This window comes from Oryzias latipes, chromosome 13 (genome assembly GCF_002234675.1).
Source record: "Oryzias latipes chromosome 13, ASM223467v1".
NCBI lineage: Eukaryota > Metazoa > Chordata > Actinopteri > Beloniformes > Adrianichthyidae > Oryzias > Oryzias latipes.
Genome location: NC_019871.2, coordinates 19,233,766 through 19,260,031, shown reverse-complemented (window position 1 = coordinate 19,260,031; position 26,266 = coordinate 19,233,766). Strand labels below are relative to the sequence as shown.

The window sequence follows — 26,266 nt, the reverse complement described above, 5'->3', positions numbered from 1 at the left end:
CATAAATTGGTTATAAGATAAATCAAAGAAAATGATGCTATTATATAACATTTAAAGTTGGTGACCTCAGGCAGCTGAACATTAAGGTGACCCTTCCTCTCAGTTTGGACATCAGTGATTTTGAAGGATAAGGATGAAATATGGTTGTAAAGTTAGCAAACATTACAGAAACAATCTGGACGACTGAACATGAGGGAAAAAAGGATTACAAACCAGGAAATATGACACTAATAAGCAGAAAATCAAATAATGTCATTAATGTGATTGATTTTTAATCTGATGGACTAATGTATGCACATGTGCATGGACTCAAAGGAGGAGGAGGAGGAGGAGGAGGAGGAGGAAGATGAGGAGGAGGAGGAGCGGTCCTTCCGCGACAGATAGTGATTGAAGAGTAACTTTTTAAGCTCAGAGTCAGAATGTGATTCCCTCTTTAGGTCATCGAGTGGGAGATAATGATACAGCCGCTAAGAGCCCCTTTGAATACTGATGTACTGTGGAGTCCTAACACAACGGCTCGATCCAAACATACTGGACCGTGTTTAGGTAAATGGAACCAAACGTCCCACAGAACTCCGCCACCCCCACTGCCTGACTGCAACACATAAGCAAAGCAAATTCATGGCAACTATTTGTTTTATACTTATCTTTTGAATTATGTTATCTAAGTGAAACTGCTTTTCTTTATGTTTTGATTTTTCTTTTTTTGTGAATATTAAATACATGAACTGACATGTGTTAGGCGGTCAAACGTATGGAGGAGAGGAGCGAAGACGCCGCAACCGCAGCGTGAGCATCAGGTGCAGGAGATGAATCAGTCAGGGACACTCACGCAGTCTTGTCAACTTCTTCATGGATCTTCTTAACTGACAGCTTGATGTTGAACTTGATACTGTTGAGGATGTTCTTGAAGTAGGTCTTCTCGTTCACGTCAAACTGAAAAGCACAGATACGAAGTGAGTCTCAGACTGAAAAGCTTCAGTGAATGTTAACATTTCCGGAGTGGATGAGTGGAAAAATCACAAAACATAAATCTCTTGCTGGTATAATTTTACTGACGTTAAACATTTTAATAACAATGGAAACAATTTGAAATGTCCAATAAATTACTCTTGGCTCTTTTCTACTTAACAGGAACTTAAATTTTTATTGTTTTTTCCAGAAATGAATATTGTTGTTAAATCAGTGGTCCAAACAAAGTTCAAGCAAAGCAAAATTAAATATTTTAGTTTTAAAAAAAAAGTCTCACAAACAAAAATGTTTTCAACTTTATTGTTTAAGTATTAAATTTAGCAAATAAATCAGTAACAGGGGGGGGGGGGGGGGTTAGCAGGTAGAGCTTGGTGTGTTTCTTTGTGAGAAAAAATCTGTGTGATGGTTTTGACACATGGCTTGTGCACCTCTTCAGAGTGGGACGTGTCTACTTTTTGGAGATGCGTTGGTTTCATCACATCCAAAACCTTGAAGGTGATTTGGAAGGAGCTCTGCTGAAGATCTAAAGGTTCCTGTCTGCAGTCCTGAGTCTGAACTGATCCTCTGAATCTAAAATTAAAGAGGTTCTATTGACATTTGACTGTAAATTAAAGTATGGATTGAGCCGGTAGTTGGAGCATCACAAAGTTTATAGAGTGCCATTCCATAACAAGGATAATCTCAAAATGCTGCCCAGAGAAAACCATCAAACATCAGAATAAAAGCAATAGAAGAGGACTGAATCAAAAAGTAAAGCAGTCATTTTGTGTTCTGAACCTCTCCCATCTCCTGGGACTTCACAGAAATACTTCTGAAGGGTCTTTGGACTTAATCCTACAGACATAGTAAAGAGTTAAAGCTTTAGTCACAGCACCCATAGGGAGCGTTGAGCCGAACGGGTGCTGCGGGTTTTTGGGTTGTGCAGGTCTGTGGAGCGGCTGCATCTTAGGGGAAGCGCAGGTGTGTCTTGTCACCTCAAGGGACATCATAAAAATAGAACATACCATTGTTATGCGTGTGAAAGGGTATCGTGAAGTATTTGTAAGGATAATGGAAGTTAGAATTAACTTGAAGCTGAGTTCTGTTTTTAAACACGTCACACACTACCACCGGATGACGACTCTGACCAAAGTGGAAGGTATTCCGCCGAAACATGTAAGGTATGTTTGACAAAAAACAAACTGTGTCTGATAAAAATTAATTTAAGAACTAAGTTTTGGCGATCTTCTCAGGAGGTTTTCAGATGACTTCTGATAAATTGTTTTTACATAGGGGTCCTCCAGATTAGATTTATTGTTTACCTTGAAAACCTCCTGGTTTCTCTTTAGATGATCTGACGTTTGTGACTGGAGAGTGGGACCCTCTTGAAAACAGTTTCTCTGATTGTTTTCCTCAATGCAGGTCATAACTAATGAGGCTTAGAACAGTCAGTAAAGGTTGACATGTTTGAACGGCAAAACCAAAAATGTTTTGACTGCTGAATCCTGAAGATGGGAGTTCAGAAATCCTGGTCTGGAGATCTAATCTTAGACCACTTTGGAAGAGACAATCCTTTAAGGGTTTTAGATGGTATCTTTTTTCCAGTTGATGAAATAAAAAAGAACACTTTAAATTTCACTTTGAATTTCCCCTCATGGGATGAATATAGAATGATCCTGAAAAGAAATGTACAGAGCAGTAGATTACAGTGCACAGTTGTGTGTGACTGCTGAGGAAGCATCAGTTTTTAGATGAGCTGAGCTGTTCCCGCTTTGGATTAATGCAGCCTCACTTATCCTTGTCAGAAATTTATCCTGCTGGTAAAAAAAAAAAATTAAGTTTTCCCAAAAGATGGGTCTGTTCCTGGTTCTGGTGGAGAATAGAGGAAAAAAAAACTTTTTTTCAAATTTGCAGTAATGGACGCTTGGTAAAAAAAGGAAATCTAATAGCAACGAAATCAGGCCCAGTTAACAAAAAGCAATAATGTGATGTCTATTATTATTTTGAATAAATTTATGACATTTTAATTAAAGGAGAAAAAAGGCTTCAAATGTTCACAGTTTTTCTTTTAGATTGAATTAAGTACATTTGCTCAGTTTGGGTTGCCATGCAACAATAATGAGCTGTCAGCACCTATTATAAGTGTAAAGCAAAGTCTAATGAAGTTTAGCAAAAGTTTTGCAATTCTATAAAAGCAATATATCTTTGGACATTCTAATTACCTTTTTTGGGGGGAATTTTCAGAAATCTCATCTTTTCATTTTTGTAAGTAAGTGGCATCAGAGTTCTGCTGCTGTGTGGTTTGTTATGTTTGTGTTGACATAGGACACGTGTCCACAAACCATCACACCCACTGACCCACTGTGGTTGTTATTTTCCTCTAAAACACTCATCCTCTCAGAGAAATGTTGTCAAGCACAAACTAAACATTTGATCCCTTTTGCAAAAAACAAAACAAAAAATAAAAATAAAAATAAACACCCGGAAATGCTTAATCTACATTCAGTTACCCATAAAATGACTTAGCAGTGTTTCTGTTTATTCCCCCACAAAAAACTAGCTTTTACAGAATCATAGTTAATTCTGAATTGGTCTGCATTGCTTGGTGTTGCACTGCCTGTTGCAGTGAGTCTCTGACTCTGTGGCCGCAAACAGATAAAACAGCTGTAAGTTCATAGCATCTGCACTCAGCGGACCATCGTCCCCAACAGCTGACAGCTTGTCTGCTTCAGACGCATTCATGAATGACAGCTGAGATGTGGAAGGAATTTGTGAGACTTGAGTTTTTGTTGAAGAAAAGACATCAAATTTATGGCATCTGATTTTTGGGTGTAACTTTGGGTTTAATGGCTTGAACTAAACCAGGGGTGGGCAATTATTTAAACTCGCGGGCCACGTTGGGTTCTAAAATTCGATAGAAGGGCCGGACCACAAGCAGATGCGTGGAGTGAAAATATTATAACATGGAATGTAGATGAAAACATTTGGATTGAAAATTATATTCTAAAACAGAATATTCTAGAGTTTTTAGATTAAAACTTTTGTTCCCATTTTAGATCAATTTTTACTGTGAAGCCCTTTGGTACCTTCAAGGAGTTGTAAAGTGCTGTATGAATAAAGTTTCATTCATTCATGATCTTTTTAATAAAATAAATAACATTATTTATGAAATAAAACAATGACCAAATAACACTCTATGATTTTCAAAGACAAAAATTCAGGAAAAATATACTGATACATTTAAAAACACACACACACACAAAAAAAACAATAAATAATCGATCCTCTCCCATCAAAATCCTAATAAAGACTTTGAGGGCTACAGCCACTCACGTCTCACAGTTTGCACAGCTGTGCTGTGTCCTGCGCGTCTGTGTTTCTCATCCAGTAGTAATGGAAAAAGCGAATTTCCATGTCTTCTGCTGCAGCTACGCATATATCTGCATTACTTTTTCACTACTACAGAGTTCCCTCGTTTATTGCAGGAGTTAAATTCTAAAAATAACCGTGATCAGTGAAATCCACAGAGTCTGATTACAGAAGTTTATGGCACTAAAACTCCTCACTGCTGCACACTTCATACACATTTCTCACACAGGCATGAACATTTTCATCCTTTTCTCTTGTTTAAATTCTCAAACCTTCATTGAAATTAGGTCCAGGATCTTAGAATGAAAACAAAGAACTGATCGATCGCAGATTTCTGTAGATTTGAAGAACTCCGCGTTTCTGAACAGGAGACACGGCACGGACTGGGGAGATTAATTGACTGGGTCTCCAGCCAATCAGGACACAGAACAGGGTGCGCTGTTTAAAAAAGGCAGGATGATCACTCTAAAAGAACGAGCTTAACCGGGAAAGATGACCTGGGACACTTCTGTTCTGTTTGACAGAGATTTTGAGAGGGTTTCAGGTTGGAGCACAGACTGCAGAAGGGAGGAAGAAAATGTCACGTCTTGATCATGTGGCCAGATTAAAAAAACTGGTTTGACCCAAAGGACTGGACTAACTGAAGATCAACATTTCACAGTTCCAAATATTTCTAACAAAACATTTCACATTGACAGACTACTGTTGGTTCCTGCAGTTTCCAAAAGTTGAGTGGGTGGCAGTTCTGCTCCTCCCATGTTCCTCGACCACAGCTTGTGTTTTTAAGCCAGAAACAGCCTTGGAGTCATTTACAGCTCACTTTAAAAAGCACAACAGCTTTTGTCTTTGTCCTCCACCAGCAGATGGCAGCTCGTTCAGAGTACAGTTCTGTCTGTTTTGAAAGAAAACCGTTTTCTGCATCGTTGCCTTCTGAATGCGCAGAACTGGGGAGTTAATGAAGCTTTGATGGATTAATTCAAGGATATTCATTTGCAATGAACTGGAAAACAATTGGAGAGTCATTGTCATCGTCATTCACGCTGAATATTGTCTCTGATCTGCAGGATTTCTTGGATTTTGTCTATAGCTTCACTTTTGGGCAAATGATCAACCTTTGCGCAAGACTTCAGTGGAATCTCAAAAGAGATGATCAATAAAGTGTCTTGGAAATGGCAAAGTAATGTTATTCTCTGTATAAATTGAACAACACTAGATGTACTGAAACAAGTGATTGAAATGCATGATGAGTATGTCATTGCAAAGGCTACTCACCCCGTACTCCTGATCTATGAGCTCAGGCTTGACCAGGAAGTCTGGGTATCCCGTCATTACCATCATGTGCTTCAGCTGGGAAGAGAAGGATGAGGGGAGGAGAGGAGGAACATCGTGAGTCATGCTACTCTCTCCCTCATTCACTTATTGTACAGTTACTAATAACCACACATACATACTTGGCTTTAACATTATCTGAGAACACACACACGCACACGCGTACAAACGCATGCACATACATCAGCTAATCAGGCAACCCCAGTGTAATAGGATTACAGGGAAGCTCTTTATATTCAGCATGGCTCTCTAAAAGGATTATAACTTTAGACTGTAAAAGAATTGGAAAGGATATCTTTCCGTGCAGACCCTAAATCAGCACCACAGAGGGATCGCGGATTAAGCAATCCTCACTCTCAATGTCAAGCCCTTGATGTATCCTATCACACTATCTAACCATGCAATCAATCAAGTCTCCCTGAGAAAAGAATCACAAAGAAACAACTAAGTCCTTTTGAAAAACTAATGAGATCTGGCAGCAAGTTGTGATTGGGATGCAAAGGCGGATTCAGACTCTGGAACCTTTGCTCGGGCCGCCTGCTTGGTGGCTTCATCCATCCAGTCCAGCTCGTGCAGGCGGAGGTCCAGGGAATGCTTTATGTCCTCCACCAGCTCCTGTACCTGTAAGGAGATTGCAGCACAAAGAAACAGGTTTGAAGGAAATACCTTAATGTTTTAAAACACAATTCCTTTACCTGTTTATGCAGAACGTAAATAAGTAGTATGACTAAAAGTCCCATTTGTAAAGCATTCTCTGTTGTCTTTTAATAATATTATACCGTTTTAGTAAAAAACAAACAAACATAGGACATGGAAAGTGGGGTGGCCCTAAGTGGTCAGGGCGGACAGAGACAAACAGCCACCAGATAGTAACTTTTGATGTAAGTTTCCTGTGGTCCACCCTGAGAGGCATGTCAGCAGTGGCTATCTAGACTTCGTGGTCCTCCCCTTTAACATAACGAAGCCCACTTCCTGTTGTCAACATGCTTTCTATAGGTGTCCAAGGTTCAGACGACCACCCAACAGGTCTTTCTCCCTAGAGGCCTAATGGGTGCTTCAAAATCCCCAAATGCTGGTTGAGTATCTCGAATTCTAACTGATGGAAGAAAAAGATGTAGGAGTGTACCTAATTGTCCACAGACCTTGGGATAGGAGGGCTCCAACCCTCCAGTCCAAGGCCTCCACCTACACAATGAAATACTGTGTATCAGCTGGCATGAAACTCCAAAACAGCCTTTGGTAGAGCAGATGTCATAACATTTGTCTTATCATGAGATTAATTTTATGACATCTGCTTAAGGGATCGCATGAAACTCTTGTGTTGGACATTTTCAGCTTTTGAATGTTAGAGAGTGAGGATATCATCAAAGATACACGAAACAAATGTGTTGGCCGTGTCATTTAACACATCATTGACCATATTCTAAAAGCAGAAGCCTTTGTTATTCTAGACCAGATTACAAAATACTCATGGTGTCCATGAGAAGTATACATTCACTTCACAAGCCCAAACAAGATGGTTGGCCTTGGGTAGGTCAAATTAGGTATAAGATCTGAGTTATTGCAAGAGTTCAATCCAGAAGCTATGCAGGGCAAATGCTAGCAACTACAGATGGCTATCTGACTGAGTCCTAACTGAGGACATGGTCCTAAAATGCCTTGATTTGTATTTCTATTTTTTTTAAACAAAGGAGGACCCTGTCCCTACTGGTGACATGAAGGGTGAATCCGACCAGTGGTCTTATGTTTCCCATGACTTCTCACCTAGAGCCTGATGGAGTAAAATGGTTTCATCAGTGGGTTAGTATTAGATGTCTATTGCACAGTCAAAAAGGTACGTGAGGAGGTTGGGAGAGGGCCTTAATTTTATTAAAAACCTCAATGGACTCTGGGTATTGGGATTGCACCTTACAGAGGTTAGAAAGATCCTAACCTCTATAAGGTATATAAGATGTTCTTTGTTTTTCTTCAAACAGAAAGGTGTTACTTTATAGCTCAGAGACAATTCTACAAGCATGATGAGTCCCACAGTGTCGGTTCTGGCACAAATGATGCCCTGGGCGAGCCACACCAGTCCCGCCCCTCGGTACCCTCCAATTACGACCCAAAAAGGTACAATTGCTTATTATGGTTTACTTTATTATAGGACTTATAAAAAAAATACTAAAAGTAAAAACAACTCTTACAAGGATAACATCACACATGTTTGCTTGAGGTTTCAAATGACCTCCATTATAAGATAAAAAACTATATACAACTAGTGCAACTTAAAGCTTGAAGCCTATTGAGATGACTATTGCTGTAATATTGGGATATATAAATAAAACTGAATTAAATTGAAAATTCTCATGGCTTACACTATGAACTTGGTCTGCTTCTCTTAAACTAAAAATGTGCCCATCTTGCCTTAATATGGGCAAAGTCAACAATCAAATCCTCATATGTTAGTTTTTTAGCAATGGTGTAGTTTTATGATTATACTGCCAAATCAGACAGCCGATCTTGAGCCATGGATGATCTTAGGAACATTTTGATAAGCTTAAGCTTTTTATCCTTACAGCTAATTCTTTCCAAGTTTTCATGCAGTGGATATGATCTGAGCTATTGTCATGTGAGTTGATGAAAGAACTGACATGCTTCCAGACATGAAATCCTAAACTTCCTAAACGGGTTCTGAAGTGGTCTCTGTCTCCGTCTGAGGTAGATGGCTGTGGGACACAGCCATCTACCAAGGGACCACAGCAGCTGCTTCCAAATATTTTAGAAGTGCATCTAATATGAATAGAAAAACGGAACATTCTTACAAAATATTTAGACAAATATACTAAAGTAGATGGGATTGAAACTGTATATTTTAATACAATTTCTGACAAGCTGAGGAACCACCACAAAGTAATAGTAATAATACTGAGAATAAGAGAAAAAGTACTGAATATATGAAATTCCAAATATCTAAAAAACGTGACAGCAGCTCATTGTGTCGTGTTTTTTGCTATTTGCACCAGCGAATGAATTCATTCAAATTGGTTGGATATAAGTAATTATAAAATTGTATTTAATTAGCTGAATTGTGTGCACAAATTGAGTTTGGATTATCTAAAAGTGAGCTGCACGGTGGCGCAGTGGTTAGCGCTCTTGCCTCACAGCAAGAAGGCCCCTGGTTCAAGTCCCAGCTGGGGGACATGAAAAACACAACATCAATGGGGGACCTTTCTGTGTGGAGTTTGCATGTTCTCCCCGTGCAAGCGTGGGTTTTCTCCGGGATCTCCGGGTCCCACCATCCAAAAACATGCTTCATAGGTTGATTGGCAACTCTAAATCTTCCATAGGTGTGAGTGTGAGTATGAGAGTGAGTGGATGTGTGATTGAGGACATTCCACCCTGCGACAGACTGGCAACCAGTCCAGGGCATCCCTTGCCTACGCCCAAGTGGCCGGGATAGGCTCCGGCAACCCCGTGACCCCGAAAGGGAAAAACAGTCAAGAAGATGAATGAATGATGAATGAATTATCTAAAAGTAGAGGCTAACAATAGCCTAACTACCTTTCAAATAATATTAATTGTGCATGTTTAATAAAGTTGTAGGTTTACATAATGCATTAACATTGTTCAACCTTTGTCCTTTTCACGTGTCTCTTGGTCTTCTTTATTCTTTTTTTCTAAATCGGTCACCGGATGGTTTTGTCCTTTTCATTTTATTGCACTTACGAAGACAAACAAGTTAGCATCTTCTGACACCAACTACCATTAGGATCACAACAGCTGCGGGCTAAACCAATGCTTATTATAGTATGTTTGAGAGACTGGAATTGGGTTTTAAAAATACATCCACAGTAAATGCAGTCTGTAATCTGGTGTGAAACTAGTTTGAGCTAGAGATGACTGTTAGACTGAAAAACTGTTAGACAATTGCCTATGTTTCTGTGAGATTCACCCAGCCCCCTGGTGAATTGCGCCCCCCTCTTGAATTTTTTGACTTGTTATGTTCCAGAGGACTTTTACGAATTTCTCGCCCATGAAATTACAGTCTGCTCCAGAATCAATGAACGGCTCTCCCAGAACAGGACAATCCTTAAAGTAGAGAGTAATGACAGTCCTAACAAATACAGGACAGGAAGAAAAGAACAGTCTGGCCTTCCTCCCTCCTGTTCAACCTGATCTTTTATTGGACAATTTTCCTGCTTGGTGATCTGGTTCAACAGAAAAGAAGCATCTGGGTAAACATGTGCCCCAGCTGCAAGGGATTAAAAAGTGTCTTCTAGAAAAATGTAGTTTGTCCAACTTGGAAGAACCAATCATGAAACTTTGGTTACTCTATCTTTTTGTCTCACGCATCCGATGCACACCGCCAAGTTCCACAGACTGCTCAGAGAGGATGGCGGGGTCACGAGCTGCCAAGTCATCCTTTGTGTTGTCATTGATTTGCTTACTTATTTGAGTCCAGCTTCATGTGCAGGAATCAAGGGATCAAAAACCCCTTAATGTGAAAAAAAAGTCCTTAATTGAGAAACAAATCTCCAACATTTGTTTCCATTCCATTCCAGAGAGAAGTGAAATTCCAAAAGTCACCTTGGAGACTTCAGAGGGAAAGAAGGGGGGTGCAGAGTGAAACAAATCACACTTTGGTTAATGCATGAGCAGCATATAGTGGAATCTTTCAAAAAGCATTCTGGGGAGGCAAACAAGGGTTGTGACCACACCTCGATGAGCCAAGGCCAGCAACCAAAACAGCTTTAGGTTTGATTGATTAACTTAAACTATGTCAGCCAAGCCAGCAGAAATGTCTGGATCTGTAAACATGCGCTCCCATTCCAGAGCCATTCTGGGGACCATTTAGGTCAGATGATCGGGCAGTGAAATGGAGAATGGACAACCATGAGGAGATCAGATTCTCAGACTCTCGTGAATGGTACAAACTCAATCAGAGGACAGGATCGTGATCCTGAGGATCCCAAATCCTGACACTTCAATTGAGTAAAAGAATTTATTACAAGGCTAGAACAAAAAGCTACGGAGCATCAAGAAAACCACAGAGAAATGCTCCAGCAAAGTTTGTGTTTGAGTTCAGCGACACGAAGGATCCCCGACTTTAAATAACGGAAGAGGTTAAAGTCTGGAAGAGCCGGAGCAGGTGACCCCACATACATCAATCCCACCAACCTTAAACCCTCTCAGGAACCAAAGCCTTCCTGTCGTATATTTAGAGTTTCTTTTTCCATGTCAGCCTTGAATTTAAAGCAGTTCCTTCACTGTCTGTTTCTCCGTCTGGTTGCTCATCTCTGACAGGAGGGTCAGGGGCAGCTGGATAGACTCATTCTGAACAACTGGAGTTCTTTAACCTTCAATTGGGTTCATGTTTCAAATATAATTGCAAAATAGTGAAAGAGGAAAAGGAGACCCTTCATTTGAAGACGCACCAGACCAAGAAGAGATGGGAGGAACATCAGATTTAAGATGAAGACTTCTCATTTGTCCTCTGAGAAGTGATGGAGTTCGGCAGCATTTACAGACGTTGAACTGGACCCTCAACGGCACACAGAGGCCATGAATAAGTAAGAAGGAAAGAAACTTCACTTCTTGAGTTTGACAAGCATAATGAGTCCCGTGATGCTGCTGATCATTTCAAACTTTGTAGTAGAAATTACAGCTTAATATGCAATCATCTGCTGGAGCAGCAGGATAAGAGACGAGAACCAGGACTGGTTCAAAAGGTCTGTCTCCTTTTGCAATACCTTCACCAGAAAATGGATCAAAGAATTTTAATAAAAAATTGTTTTCGTAATATCACACATTACTATTTTATAAAGATAACATTTAATTTATGATTAGGAGTTATTTGAGAAACTGAGAATTCCTAAAAGAAGGAGAACAAACTGAGCTGAAATATATTTGTATATTTATGCAGAAACCTTTGGGAAATACTTTTCACATGATAGTGAACAATAGGAGGAGGACGTTAGTCTTTAGTAAGCACAGATACAGATAAAACACCTCATCCATCAGTGACCCATGCACTCCTCAACCACAGCACCACCATCAGTCAGTGTGCAGAACCCAAACCTTGGCCTTGCTCTGTGAGGAGAAGTGCTGCTGGACGAATAAGGCTCCCAGGGCCATGCCAAAGTGTTTGTTGGTCTGCGTGAGGCAGAGCCTGCTCAGCTCCAGCTGCTGCTCCGTGCCATCAATTTCCCGGGAAAACTCATGGATGGTGCTACGGAAGGCCGTGGACAAGTGCTCGCTCAGAGCCGCCACGATGCGCCACAGCATGTAGTTATGGAGGACCCTGAATAGAAAACAGGAAAAAGGGACAAATGTTAGCCATACAGGATTTCATCATTAAAACTGTTAAGGACTAGACAAACTCTGTGAAAAGGTATTTTTAAGGGATTAAAATAAAACATGTTCACTTCCGCCCACTCCTTTTCAAGCAATTAATCAAACTCTATTTGACAAACTTAATATTGAATGGATTGAATGGATTCAATGTGTTGTGTACTGTACGCATTAGTGAAAATATTATTTCTCTTTATCATTAAGGGAAATAATATTATGGTGTGTATATGAATATGTATGTGTATTTCTCTATCTTCCTTTTTCTTTTTAATTTTTAAATTTTCAATCAATTCATGACTAATTTTCCTAAGTTTGATATTTGTATTGATATATAGGCTGTTAAAGTACAAAATATCACTGTATTATATTTTAACCATAAACTGGTATACGTAGTATTTTGGTCTAGTTTGTAGTTTAAACATCTTTTACACTTGACATAAGACTAAGCTAACTTATGAACAATGTTCAGTTTTATGCCATTTCTTCTTTCAAGACAATAACTTTCGAATATCTTGTCAAGTCATTTGATCTTGAAAACATTTTTTTAAACAATATCTCCATTAAAACCTTTTTTTTTTAACGGATATATGCTTACTTTATGGCATAATATTTAGAATATCAGAGCAATATACTACATATAACCTGGATATAAGTTTAGCTTATATCCAGATTAAATTTTGCCTTACAAGATCAGGACATCACAATTTATTTAAAGAAATCTCACCAAGATAAGACCAGTTCTATTAATAGAATTTATCACTAATAACAAGGGAAAAACATCCTGTGTTCAAAAACATTTTGTAGTCTATATTTTTGACCCTTCGTCTTTAGCTTTTTTAATTGACTGTTTTAAATAAACCAATTTCAATAATATGTTATTCAGTAATATAATTAAAACTGCTGATTAACTTGACTGAAAATGTTATATTAAACTATTTCTTTCTATTTAAAAAAAAATTACTTCAATCTATTTTCACTGAAATGAATTCACTCACACGTAAATATTTAGTGAGTTTTCTCTTCCAGTCTAATCTACACTTCATTTCTTTATCAGAAGTAATAAATAAATGTAAATATAATGTATATGTATGTATATAAATAAATGTAATAAATGAAAAGTTATTATGAACTAAAACAGACTTTTTTAAGCTTCAAGTAACAAATTTGTCCCCTTGAGTATTTTTAAAAAATGCCAGAAATTCAGTGAATACAATTAAGTGGGCTCAAGAAGTCATGGGGATTCAAACATTTACACTTAGATTTTCTTTAATTATATTTCCTCATATATTAAATTGTTTAATGCTTTTCATATTTCACAAACTTTTTCTGACAGGGTTTCTGGATCCAGAGAGAAAAGTTCAAATAGAAAAAAACAAACTATGAAAAGTTGCTGAAGCCCAGCAAATATCACTCTTTTCTAAAAGAAAAAAAAAAAAAGAAGCAGCAGAGGGTTGTGGAAAGTGTCAAACAAGAGGAGAGGAAAAAACATCATGCATATATGTATTAAAGCTGTTCTTCTCCCCTCAAACGATGGAGTGCTGCTGTGTCCCGGTGCCCCCACTGGGTGCACACATCACATCAGCCCTGCAGGGACAAACGCTCCTTTCTCCTGTTGTGAAGCTCTGTGCAGACCTCAAGGCATGTTGTTGTTCATCCTTGTTTTTCCTGGTGATTTTCTCTATGTAGAGAAGGTATTAGGTCAAAACTGTCTTGGCAGCAACAACCCCTGCAGGTCCAGACAACTTGTTGAGAAGTGAACTTAATTGATTGAAGTAAAGGTGCAAACTTGAAGAATTAAGCCTGGATGGGATGTATGAGGCGATGAGGTCTGGAGGAAACAGTAGGAGCCAAGATAAAATATAAACTTCGTTAAGTTTTGGTAAGTTTAGTACTTTTGTTTATTTTTGTTTTAAGGCTGTGGTGTAGAGGCAGAGAGGTTGACCTCTGATTGGAGAATGGCAGGTTTGGTTCCCACCTTGCCCCCCTATTTGTTGAAGTGTCCTTGGGCAAGACACTGAGCCCCTCATTTCTTCTGGTGGTTATAGGTTGGCGCCAGAGTTCGGCAGCAGGGTCGCCATCAGTGCATGAATGTATGTGTGCATGAGTGAATGGGACTGTGAGTGTAAAGCGCTTTGGGCCTTCAAGGAGGGTAGAAAAGTCATAAATATATATGTAAGTATACGCCATTGATAGACACTGGACAATGAGCACGTCATTTGTATGGCATGATTAATGAATGTGTTTTGATTAACCATCATTGAGATACATGCAGAGAGACACTGCCTTTTGACCTTCACTTATTTTTGTTTCTCCACAAATCCCAGTGTAGGATGCTTTTTTAAAGTTCAACAAATGTTGACAAGTTAGACTTACATTCATTGTCATTATTTTGGAAAAAAGGTAGATTTATGTTTTAAGAATAAGTGCTAGTATTAGATTTTATGAGAAATGACTAAGATGGGCAACTTGTGCTCATTTTGTTCACATTTTGTTCTAAAAGGGCTCATTTATATTTAAAACACTATTTTTTTGTCACTGTAATCAAAACTAACTACAATTAGAATAATAAAAACTCAAAAAATACAAACCATTTGCTTGGAACTACCAAGAAATTACTTATTTTGCTGTATAGCCTTCAATTTCAGGTAATTCTAACAGTTAACTTTTTTAGCTTAATTTTCCCTGTTTAAACGCTTGTGTGGAACGCCTTGTTTCCAGATTTTATATCTTACAAGATTTCTTGTTCAGTAAAAGTAGTTTGTTGCATGCACAGATAAGTGTACTACTTTCAAGTGAGTTTCTCCTTAAGATCAATGTTCCTTTCCTAGTTTTAGGCTGTTTGTTACAGGTGTAGCTTCTTCTATTTGTCTTGCATGATTATTGTAGGGACTGTGCTACGTCCCTTTTGTCCATTGTGAGCACCCGGCCAGCGAATGTCTTTAGAAGCACACAAACATGTGGAAGCCACATTAATGGTACAACAGCAGCAGCCTTTGGTTGTGGGAGAAACAGGAAATCTCACAGTGAGACAGAAGATAATCCACATGAAACTGTGTACAAAAGTCCCAAAGCCACAGCGTTAGAACAAGCATGAGTCACAACTGCAATTATATGACTGCCTCCTTAACATTAATTAAGGAGGAAGCTGTAATTGAACAGCAGCTCAGTGCCACACATTACGAGTTAGTTTAATAAGTTATGGAGCATTTCTGGAAGTCCTCAGGATTATGATGAAATAGCAGTTAGATTAATGGCACTAATTTGCTCAGATTTGATGAAGATTAACAACATTTTAAACAGTTTATGCTGGAAAGAGCATAGTGGGTGTGTGCATGTTGAGTTTCTGCATGGTGTTCTGTAATGACAGAAAGGCATATTCTGTTTTTGTGGTTGATTGTCGGGCAGTGCCTTGAACCAGGCATGAACACTACAGTTAGAACTGTTTGAGAATGACCTCTCCTCCATTCTGCAGGATGTGCATATAGAAAACCAGAGTCCTTCACTGGCAAACACTGAGGAGAATTGTTTGAAACTCTATTTACTAAAACTCAAAGAAATCCTTGTGAATTTAATAAAATGTGTCATTCATAAAGTGTTATTCTTGATAAATCTTTCTTTAAAAGTATCATGGTTTTGTTTGGTGGCTTGTAAAAAAAAGTGAAAAATGTTTTTAAGAGCTTTACAAATTTCAGCATCTTCCTGATGTGACCATCACTGTTTCCCAACGGCAGTCAAATTCAATCAAAATCTTTTGTGACCAAGAATGTCCTTTAAGTGTAAGTCACATGAGTGCGTATGAGTGCTGCAGGTTTTTGGGATGTCTGACACATGGAGGGTCGTAGAGTGGAGCGGCTGCACCTTGAGGGGAGCGCAGATGTGTCTTGCAGTTCCCCTAGGGCTCTGAGGCCACCTCAAGGGACATCATGAAAATGAAACGCACCATTGTTGTTTGTGTAGTGAATGTATCGTGAAGTATTTATGAGGCCAATAAAAGTTACACACACTTACGACGTGCGGGTGATGTTGTTGTATGGTGTCCTTATTTCACTTTCCAGTAAGTAACTCCTGCAGCCTTAGTGATGTAAGAGGAGTACCAGAGAAGAGAGGGAAAGTGGCTGTGATTTTATTTTGTTGATAGCACCATCAGAAAATTATGGAAGCAAGGCTCAATGCAAATTTGCAACATGGGCGTTTGGGCCCATCTCAAAGACTTTAAGGACCATGCCAAAACAAAGAAGCACAAAACAAAGCATCATCCCGCTGTCAAGAATTTTCTGGTGGCATCGATATTAGTGCTCAGAATTGGGACGACCAGAAACGCCATGAACTCCACATTGCAACATATGTCCCTACACATCAATTTCTGCAGTCTGTCTGACATTCTGCAGGATAAGAGTGGAGCATTTCAGATGCACAAAACCAAATGCACAGCCATAATATTCTAAAAGTCATGTTCTCTGTTCTGCTCTTGGTACTCTGCTCTCCACTGTGCTCTCTGCATCTTTGACCGTTTTCACCCGCTGAAACAAAAGGGGGATTGCAGGCTTACTGATAGAATTACCATAATGACCCCACATTGGCCGGAAAACGCAACCTCTAAGCTTTCAGAAACTGCTGGAATTTTTCAGACTAAGCAAAGTGTTGTGGATATACAGCAGCCAAAGGTGGACTTCAATCAGACAACTCATGCAGTAAAATTATTTATTTTCACATTCTTTTAGTTTGGCATAAGGCTCCGTACAATTCCATGAAACAAGATTTCCATAAAACTTTAGTGTAACAACTACCCTTAACGGAGCTCACAGGTGGAAGACAGGGAGGAGGGTGGGGCGACGAAAGTAGCGCTTGCGGTAAAGGAAGAGAATGAACATCTTGCACACCTGGACTTAAATAGGACGCTGAACAGGTGAGTTGATTAACTGAACCGCCATAGGGGAGTAATTTCAGTCTCCCTGAAATGCTCCCAAGGTCGCTCACTTGTGCAAAGGTGTCTTTACAATAATATTAATGACTCTTTCCACATTTTCAGGCTAATTAATTACTGATTAATTTCTCAAGCGTTTTTTGTGGTGTCTGGTGGTTTTTAGATGACTATTGGGATGGAAAACCATGATTCCATCAATGTTTTGCTTGCAGCATGCCCATACAAAAAATTTAGCATAAAGAGTTTTGCTCTATGGGTTCACCCAGTAGTTTATGACCTTGATATTTCATGCAGGTCTCCTGCATGCCCTAGACAGACCCCATTTCTCAACCGCAGACAGCCCATATCCACCCGTAAAGTGACTCAAACAATTCATGCAGCAGAGGTGTCTAGTTTCAATCTTCAGTCAACGCACAGATGAGATGTCCTGCGGCCTGCAGCGCACAAGTTCAGCAGCATTGCAATCTAAGCGCCACCGTGGGATTTGGATTACGCGTCGCGTCAACCAATCAGGGGCTCAGCGGATACACTGATGTGACATGTTTAGTGACACAATCAGTGGGTGGTGCCTAAAGCTAACTGGAGGAAATTCTGATCGTTCTTCTCCTGAACTTTATTTTCCTTTTTGTATCAAGGCAATGATAAAAAGGTCAGTTTTCATTATTATTCTTATTATTTTCCTGGTTGGAGTAATGCCGGACAGCAAGTCGACAGACACACAGAGAGACAGAAGTACCGCTGCGATTGGCCGTCATTCAGACACAGCTCCCTCAGCAGGGGTGAACCTCCCCGTACTGGGACATGGAGAGTCTCTGACTGATCTCATTTGTAGAGCTCTTTAAAATAAAAACGTCTGATCTCTCAACATCATTCTTGTCTTTTATACCTTGTAAATGAGATAAATAAATACACTGCTCCATGTAGCGATAAGGCTAAAAACATTTGGCAGTAGTTCCTCCCTCACGCGTCTGGGGGTGTGGTTTATAAACACATTTTTGGACAGGTGTTGAGCAGTAAATTCGAAGAGCATCCAAATAAAGGTGATGGAAATTTGATGCACAAACTGCATTCGGTGTGAATGTACCATAAGGCTGAAGCGAAGCAGATTCTCCTCATGATTCCCTGTTGAGAACAAAACCTGTAGTCTTTTCTGTAGTAACATCACTAACAGGTTTGCAACTTTAGCAAATTCCTTCATAGAAGTCTTTTTGAAGTCAATAGCAAGACACATCACTCTGTGTTCAGAACGTAACCATCAGAACAAACACCTAAAAGTCTAAAGACTCAATCTTCATTTACACAGAAGCAAACTTTAGAATTACATGATGGGGGAATCATTCATTCTCTAATGCATCAAAGGTGTAACAGGGCTTTAAACTGTCTTTGTGAGTGTGACTTCATGCAGTAATGGAGTCAAAGCACAGCTAAATGAAAGCATTGTCTGCCAGAGCTCTTCACAGATCAAGCAGTAGGTCTTAATCAACACAGGACTGAGTGAAAGCCTCATTAGCTGAATGGATTTTAATGGGGCTAGTTAGAGAGATGAAAAGACACCGTCCCCGTGCTCTACATTAACACATTAGAGCAGGTAATGACCCCTTAGGTAATTGAAGAGAGAGGCGCGCCTCTTTACAAAACTCCTCTTGAGCTGCACTTTTACTACAAACTGATAGTGATGGGAAATGTCCGCAGTTTGATCATTTCAAATTTTAAATTGTGAAACAAATGTAAGAAAATGGGAAGTACAAGCAAGTTTTCAGATGCACCTGAAAACTCAAGGACCCCATGACGTTTTTTCCTGTGGACCTTGAAGTCTGAGCTCCAGAGTGATTTGTCACTCCTTCTAAATATAAAAACTTTTTAAAAAATTGCAGCAAAATTGTAATCAATGTCCATGTAAAACAGATTGGATGCTTTTAAAGAAACATTGTTTGCATGCAAGAAAACAAGATGTCAAACACTGAAAATTGGGTTTGAGTAGTTTTTTGTCTTTTGACTGTGGAAGCAGTTTTCTGTGTGAAACCATCATGGGTTTTATTGAAACATTACAACTTTCCAGTCCCAACATCACCTCAATATCATACATGAAAGATTTTCAATGTATTTCCATTTAATAACAATTTCTCTTCTGTTTTCCGTGTCTAAAATATTTAAATTTCTACTCTATAATAACATTTTTTGGGATGCTGTAACTTGCAGAATTTAGGAAAGCAACTTATAAAGCAGAGATGGATGGGGATGGGGTTCATTTTGTGAAAAATAAAAGTATAAAAACAATTATAAAAAATGTAAACATTGAGTTCAGTCTATGCTTTGAGGTTTGAAGCGCAAAATGACCCCCCCAAAAGCAAACTGCAGGTTGGTTCAGTCTAAGACCTCTGAAGGTTGGTCTCACTGACTGCATGTGAGAATTGGAGTGAATGAGAGTGATGTGATCCATAGAAAATGGTCCTCTTCTGACTCCAACCAAATAAAGTCAATTCAGATCTATCAATCAAACATTTGTAACTTTTGATTGATTGCCCAATAGTGATTCTTGCTCTGCTGCAAAAAAAGAGGAACAGAGGAAGAATGGTTATTCTGACAAATAGAATCATTTCGTTTATACGATTTTGGATTCTTGGAGCCAGTGAGTACTTCCTGTTTGGAACGTCATGGGGGAGGAGTCACTCTGTCCATTTCTCTTAGACAGTCAATGTGTTTTTATGATAAGACTTTAGATTGCCTTCATGGACTGAAATGCGCCATCACAGTTGATGAGTTTTGGGACACTCTTTTTATCTGTTTTAGTCATTGTGACACTCAGGTTGTGTAGGTTGTTTTAAACGTGTATTTCTAGGTCAGTAGCCATCCAACTGGGGTTTGCATGGTTGCACAACATCGTTTAATAAAGTAATGAATGCTGTTGGAACCCCAGAATCAGGTTATTTGAGATTTTTTTTTGCTGCCACCTTAACTTTTGTGCCAGCAGAGCTGCAGACCTGTGAATATTACAATGGTTTAATCCACCTGTTCTGAGCTGTGTTTCAAGACAAATAACAAAAGTCAGATTTGTTTGTGTTTTGTAATCCAACTTTTATGCTCAGCTGGTAAACAATCGTGTTTATGGTTGAAGGCTTTGTGGAACATTTCTCCTAAACTTTCTGTATCTAGAAGTTCCCAGTTTTGCTTTTCTTGGACAGAGATGATGATCCCAGCAGGAACTCTCATTTGTGGCTCTTTTGCATCTCTGACTTCATCATGAACACTCATACGGTTTCGCTGCGAGGCGTCTAAATGTACAGCGTAGACACACACTTTCAAACATACAGCCTCCAGAGGGAGGAGCGCACAAAGGGGGAGTGTGGGGGAGACGCTGGTGTTTTCATTATTCTTTCCCCTTCATTGGAGGCTTGCTCATCTGGCTAATGGGATTGGCGGCAGTCACCACTGTGCACTGGGACCACACACACACAAACACACCGAGCAGGGAATGAGACTAGAGGAAAAGAAAGGAGGAGGAGGAACCAATGTGTGACTAGTCAGCTGACGTGTATGCTTGAAACTTCATTACTAGGAAAAATGAAGATAGGGACTTTGACAAAAACAACTGCAAAGATGGACAATTGATTTGGTAAAATCAATAATCAAGAAAAATTCAGACAGACTTCTTACAAAGAAATAAAAGGATGAAGAAACAAAGTGAAAGAAACAGAAAGACAATAGACTGAAGGAGAGTGAAATTGACTGGATGACGAAATAAATCCATCAGAAACAAAATGAAATGGAAAAAATGAGGAATGTAGAAAAGACTGGGTAATTAAACCGTTTAGGAGCTAAATTGTCAATAAAAAAACTGTTTTTTTTTTATTTCTGAAGAATACAGGAAAAGCTTTTGTGTGGTTCAGGTGAAGTTTTAGCTGAGTGAAACTTTACATGCTGTGATCCTGAAAGTGCTGTGATGATGTTAAGTGCTCGCAGGCAGGAGACTTTACAGGAAATGCGTTTGCTGCTTGAACATTTCCAGTGGTTTTCATCAAAACGCTATAATCTAAGGTTGTTCTATAATGTCAGCTTTTTATCCAACCATTGTTAGCCAAACCGATCTGGCGTTGGATCTCTTGTTCATGTTGTGTAAATGGTTCATGAGGTATGTGTGAGTTGTCTTGGTTTCCAAGTCCACCATACAGAAACAAAGCTCATAATTCAGAATGTTCTTTTACAAAACCTTTTTCTGGCATTTCCCTCTTGCTCAGACATTTTTTTCCGAAATATCGTGAAAATGTAATAAGATATAACACATTGACATAAACCTCTCAAGAGCTGCTATTTTTTTTAAGTATGGATACTCAGGTCCTCAGGAGTCCATGAAATAGGTTGTGGGTTCCTCAGGGTTCAATTTTGGGACCAATACTTTTTAATTGACATATGTTGCCTCTTGGGGATGTCATCAGGAGACATGGCGTTGACTTTCACAGCTATGCTGATGATACACAGTTTTACATCGCCGTATCTCCGGATGACCTTGAACCTATAAACACTCTTTCAAAATGCATTTTAGATATATGGATGGCAGAAAACTTTCTACAGCTCAACCAGGACAAAAAGTTTTAATCATTACTCCTAAAGATAAGAGAGAGATTATTTTACCCAAACTTAGGAACTTTAAACCTTCTCAATATGTGAGAAACCTGGGCGTTTTTTTTAGCTCTGAGCTGTGTTTGGTTCCTCACATCAGAAATGTTGTGAAAACAGGATTTTACCATCTTAAGAACATTGCCAGACTCCCCCCATTCCTCTCTTTTACCAGCACAGAGGTGCTAGTGCATGCTTTTATTTTTAGTCGTTTATATTTTTGTAACGCCCTGCTCTCTGGTGTACCAAAAAAGTCTCTTTCAAACCTACAACTATTGCAGAACTCTGCGGCACAAGTTCTGACAAGGACCAGAGGGTGGGAACACATTACTCCGGTTTTAAAATCGCTGCATGGGCTCCCTGTGTGTTTCAGGATTGATTTTAATTTTTTTTTAATGGTTTACAAATTTTTTAAAGGTCTTGGGCCCTTTTACTTAAATGATATTATTTTAAAATATGAGCCCTCGTGGACCCTGAGGTCCTCTGGCACTGGCCTCCTAGTTGTTCCTAAGGTTAGGACCAAGACACACGGTGAGGCCTCGTTCCGCCATTACGGTCCTCGCCTGTGGAACAGCCTGCCGGAGAACCTCAGGGCAACAGAGACTGTGGTTTTTAAGAAGAGGCTGAAGACTCACCTTTTAGTCTGGCTTTTACATGACTTTGGTAATTGCTTATGTCTTTTATTATTTATCTATTTATTAATTTATCTTTTTATTTATTATCTTTTTGTTTTTAATATGCTATTCTTTTTATTGTTATTTTACTATTTTACATAATTACGTTATGTTTTAATCATTTTACGTATTTTATTTCTTAATTACTAACATTGTTATATCTTATTTATATTATATTTCTTTTATGTTGTTATTTTCTGACAATTTTTATTCTGATTTTTTTTATTCCAGTGTTTCCTCTTGGGGATCCATTGTTCTGGGGTACTGCCGGCTTCACCTGTAGGGGGTGCTGTTACTGCGGTACCCGTTCTCACTGGGCCGGCTGGGGTCCCGCTCTGTGGGCTAATAGCTGTAGAGTGGGCCCTAGGCTGCTCCGTATTGGGCGGACGCTGTAGTAATGACCCACGGGGTCGGGCTGGGCCTTGAAATGACTGGATCCCCATGATATCGTTTCCACAGCAGTACCAAGCCAGACCTTCTTTAAGCTGCAGTTCTTTGTTTGTTCAGGGTTCTACTGGGGGAACTGGGTGGGTGGAGGGAGGAATCAGGTGAGGGAGGGGTCCCATCTGTGTGTGATTGTCCTCTGTTTTCTGTTTTTAATAATTTTCATTTTTTTTCTTTTTTATGATTATTTGATCTGCTTTTATGTTAGGTGCTTTGTGTTTTTAATTGAAATGAAAGGCACTATATAAGTAAATAAAGTTTGAGTTTAACCTATTCGTCAACAAAAAAAATAAAGTGGGGCAGAGAGGGTGTAGGTGGGTATAGCGCCTACGTGCCCTACAATGCCACTCCTGACAGTAATTTTATACTTATAGTTTATATATTATTTGCCTAAGTTTAAGTAAACTTTCAAGATTATCTTCAGGTCATAAAACAAGCTGACTAGCCGAGCACTAAGGAGGAAACAAAACCAACTCTTTCTCAAAACCTCAGAAAAAAACAAAAGTATAAGTTGTACGTCTCTGTTAAAATTGAACCCAGAGATGGAGAGAAGGTGGTGAAGAAAAAAGCTAAAAACAATAAAGCAAATTCTTTTAAGGACAGGGAAAAATAGCAGGATGGGTTCAGGAGGAGAGGAAGAGAATTGAGAGAGACAGAGATGGATGGAAGGGATGGACAGAGCTGTAGATGGAGAGAAAAGGAGGGCAGAGAGGTGTTGGGGGATTGAAATAAAGCTGCTGGAAGGAGATGTTATCAGGCGAAGCTGAGGAAGATGCTGTGAGAGTGGAATAAGAAAGACAGGAGAGGTCAGGGAGAAAAAGACTGGAGGGAAAAGAGTGATTGAAGGGAGGATGAATGAGAGAAAAACACTTTAGGTAGGAGGTCTGAGGAAGAATGAAGCTACATTTTGCACGTTGACTCTGAAAATTTGCTGTACAATGAAACAACATCAGAACTTCAAAAAAGAATTTATTATCCTATTAAGACTTTAATGTTATTGAACTGATTGGCTGAAGATGGAACAACTGAAGGATGGAGAACAGGGAAAAGGAGAAATGTAAAAAGGAATAGTTTGAAAATGTCAGAAATAAAAAAAAAAAAAAATCAAAGATTCTTTTCTCCTCTAACTCTGAAAAACCAATGACTCCAAAGTTAATATATTAGTAGTTTTATATACTAAAGTAAATGTATTGGGAATCAGTGCTAAAACTGGGCTTGATTGTAAATTGTTCTTCTTTTTTTTTTTTTCCACACACAATTCTGGGCAGAGCCAGCTGTGGGACTAATATGCAGATTTTTGTGTTTCAGTGACATAAAAATAGTGTTTTTTTCAAACATTTTTGTTTATAACATCAGGTGGGCGTTATGGTAAGCCAAATACACTCATCAGCTATTAATTACTCCGTCCATCTATCCATTCAGTCTCCTCACCTCTGGTTTCAAAAGGGGCACTTTACCTAATAATAAGCCTCTTTAGAGTCTGTTTAGGAATTTTTTGTTGCTATTGTTTGTTAGCTGCTTTCTTTTCCAGCTCATAGTTTTGCATTACAAGGGCCATGTGTCTTTGATTGACTGATTAAAGAAAACAATCTCACTTCCCTTTTTACCGCCCACATTTGAATTTTTGCGACATTGAGGTGTTTGGTCACATATCTTCAGGCAACACCGTTACAAATAAATTGTGTCTCCATCAAAAACTGCATTTTTGAAAAGACAGCATTAGGTTTTCAGGTTTTTCCCTTCATAGCCACCTCAGTCTTTCTTCATGGTAACAGCATTCACTCATGATGAACACATAGTACAGCTAAAACCAACAATTCAGGTAACATAATATAGTTCTTTCACTTCTCCATGGACTTATTTAAGTACAGGTACTGGTGTTCTTCTCCTTTTAATTACCTTAGCTGAACTTCTTCTCGAATGTTCATACGGCTCCTCATGTTCCCATTGTCCACATGTTTCACTGTTTATTCCTGACAGGTAATCCCTTCATCTCAGCTAATCTCCACTCATTTTATGCTTGCCTCCTTTAAGGAACGCTGCCATTATTTCCACAGCTTTATGTGTAACTTCAATGGAGGCTGAAATAAACCCCGCTGACAATGGTTGACGATGATCCAAACACATTCAGATGCCCGATGGTCATGTCACTTTGCATTTGAAAGCATAAAGAAAAATGAGAACAGACCTCACTAAGTGTGTCAACAAATTCCTGGTACAAGCTTTGGTTATCGTCTACTTTCACAGCTGGGATGATCTGGCTGCAGCGCTCTCAGTGTGCGTCTTAAAAAGTGATCCAAAATAAAAATAGGACACACTTTTCTCTGCTGCTTCTTGGCCTAATCTGGCAACAGTTGGCTGCAAGAGTCGAATTCAAGTCTCAAATGTTTTCCTACAGAGTTTATATGAGATTTGAACCCTGCAACCTAAACACATCTTTTTGACTTTGCTTCTGTGAATAATTCCAAAAGGAGCTGCCTCCACCAACAGCACAACTAAAGCTTCTACACTGCAAGAACTTTCTGGGATTTCTGTTTTCATTTCAAACAGAAGTTTCTGAGCATTTCCTCACATTAAAATCACTTCAGATTAAAGTCTCTGTTAAACAAGATGGTCCAAATTTAAGGGATTCTATGTGCAAAAGCTTATATATCGAACTTTAAGTATCTTTTTCAAACGTGTAATTAAGATCATTTTTACTGACATTTATCCCAGTGTTATAGGAAGAAAACATCAGATAAACAGGAGAAGCTTTAAATAAGATATGTTTTTGTCAGATGAGGCTGATCAGACTCTGATAATGTGCAGCATGAAAAGTATAAGGTTTACGTTTATCCAAACAATTTAAAGCTCAAAATGTTAAAATATTAATTTCAAAACAGAACAATGTTGTTTTAAATATATTTTTACTTTCATTGTAATTTACTTAAATAAAATATTAAAATTTTAATTTGTAAATATTAAAAATATTTACAAATTAAAATCTTTAATAACATCAGCTGGAATGGACTTTCCTGCAAATGTATCTTAAGGTTGGTTAATGCAGAAAAAAGTACCAAAAGAACCTGCTTGTAAAGCTTCAGTTAGCATAGTCTGCACGGTCAGAAGAAGCTGGAACCAACCGATTTTGTGGAAATGCAAGAAAACCCTAGAAAACAACACAGACGATTTGATGAAGTCCACAAAATCACATTTGAACAAAGACAAAACATGAACAGAAACTTCTGATTTGTTGTGGCCCCTGTTAGAAATAACATTTTTTATGCAATAATGTGCTTTTTTGGAGCCATTTCACTGACAACCTGCGGTTACAAAGTCCAACCTACACTGCTGAGCAAAACCATCTTTCTGGAAAATACTTCAGACAAATATTTCAAAACAATGCTTTATCAATACTTGATAACAGCCCAAAATGATCTAAAATGGCATACTTTAAAGATACAACTATGAACAGCAACAAAAACTTAACAAACCAAAACAATGTAAAAAAAAAGACTGAATCAATGTGTCCTTTGTTAGGGAAGCAATAGCAGGTAAAAAAACACGTCTTACCTGTGGGTCAGTTCCCCTTGTAATTGTGCAGTAGACATACCAGGTTCTATCAGAGTCAGAGGAGTTTGTTTTTCTT

The 26,266-nt window shown here is 38.8% G+C and overlaps 1 protein-coding gene across 2 annotated transcripts in view; it reads right to left on the bottom strand.

The window, feature by feature from the left end:
- Positions 1 to 26,266, bottom strand: part of ecel1 (endothelin converting enzyme like 1) — a 55,569-nt gene that overhangs the window by 15,224 nt on the left and 14,079 nt on the right. For both annotated transcript variants that reach the window (XM_023961543.1, XM_023961545.1), the window contains exons 7-10: positions 11,710 to 11,932; positions 6,172 to 6,270; positions 5,593 to 5,667; positions 833 to 936 (exon numbers count right to left, since the gene is read on the bottom strand). In XM_023961543.1, coding sequence (XP_023817311.1) covers positions 833 to 936; positions 5,593 to 5,667; positions 6,172 to 6,270; positions 11,710 to 11,932 — 501 coding nt within the window. The remainder of the gene's footprint in view (positions 1 to 832; positions 937 to 5,592; positions 5,668 to 6,171; positions 6,271 to 11,709; positions 11,933 to 26,266) is intronic.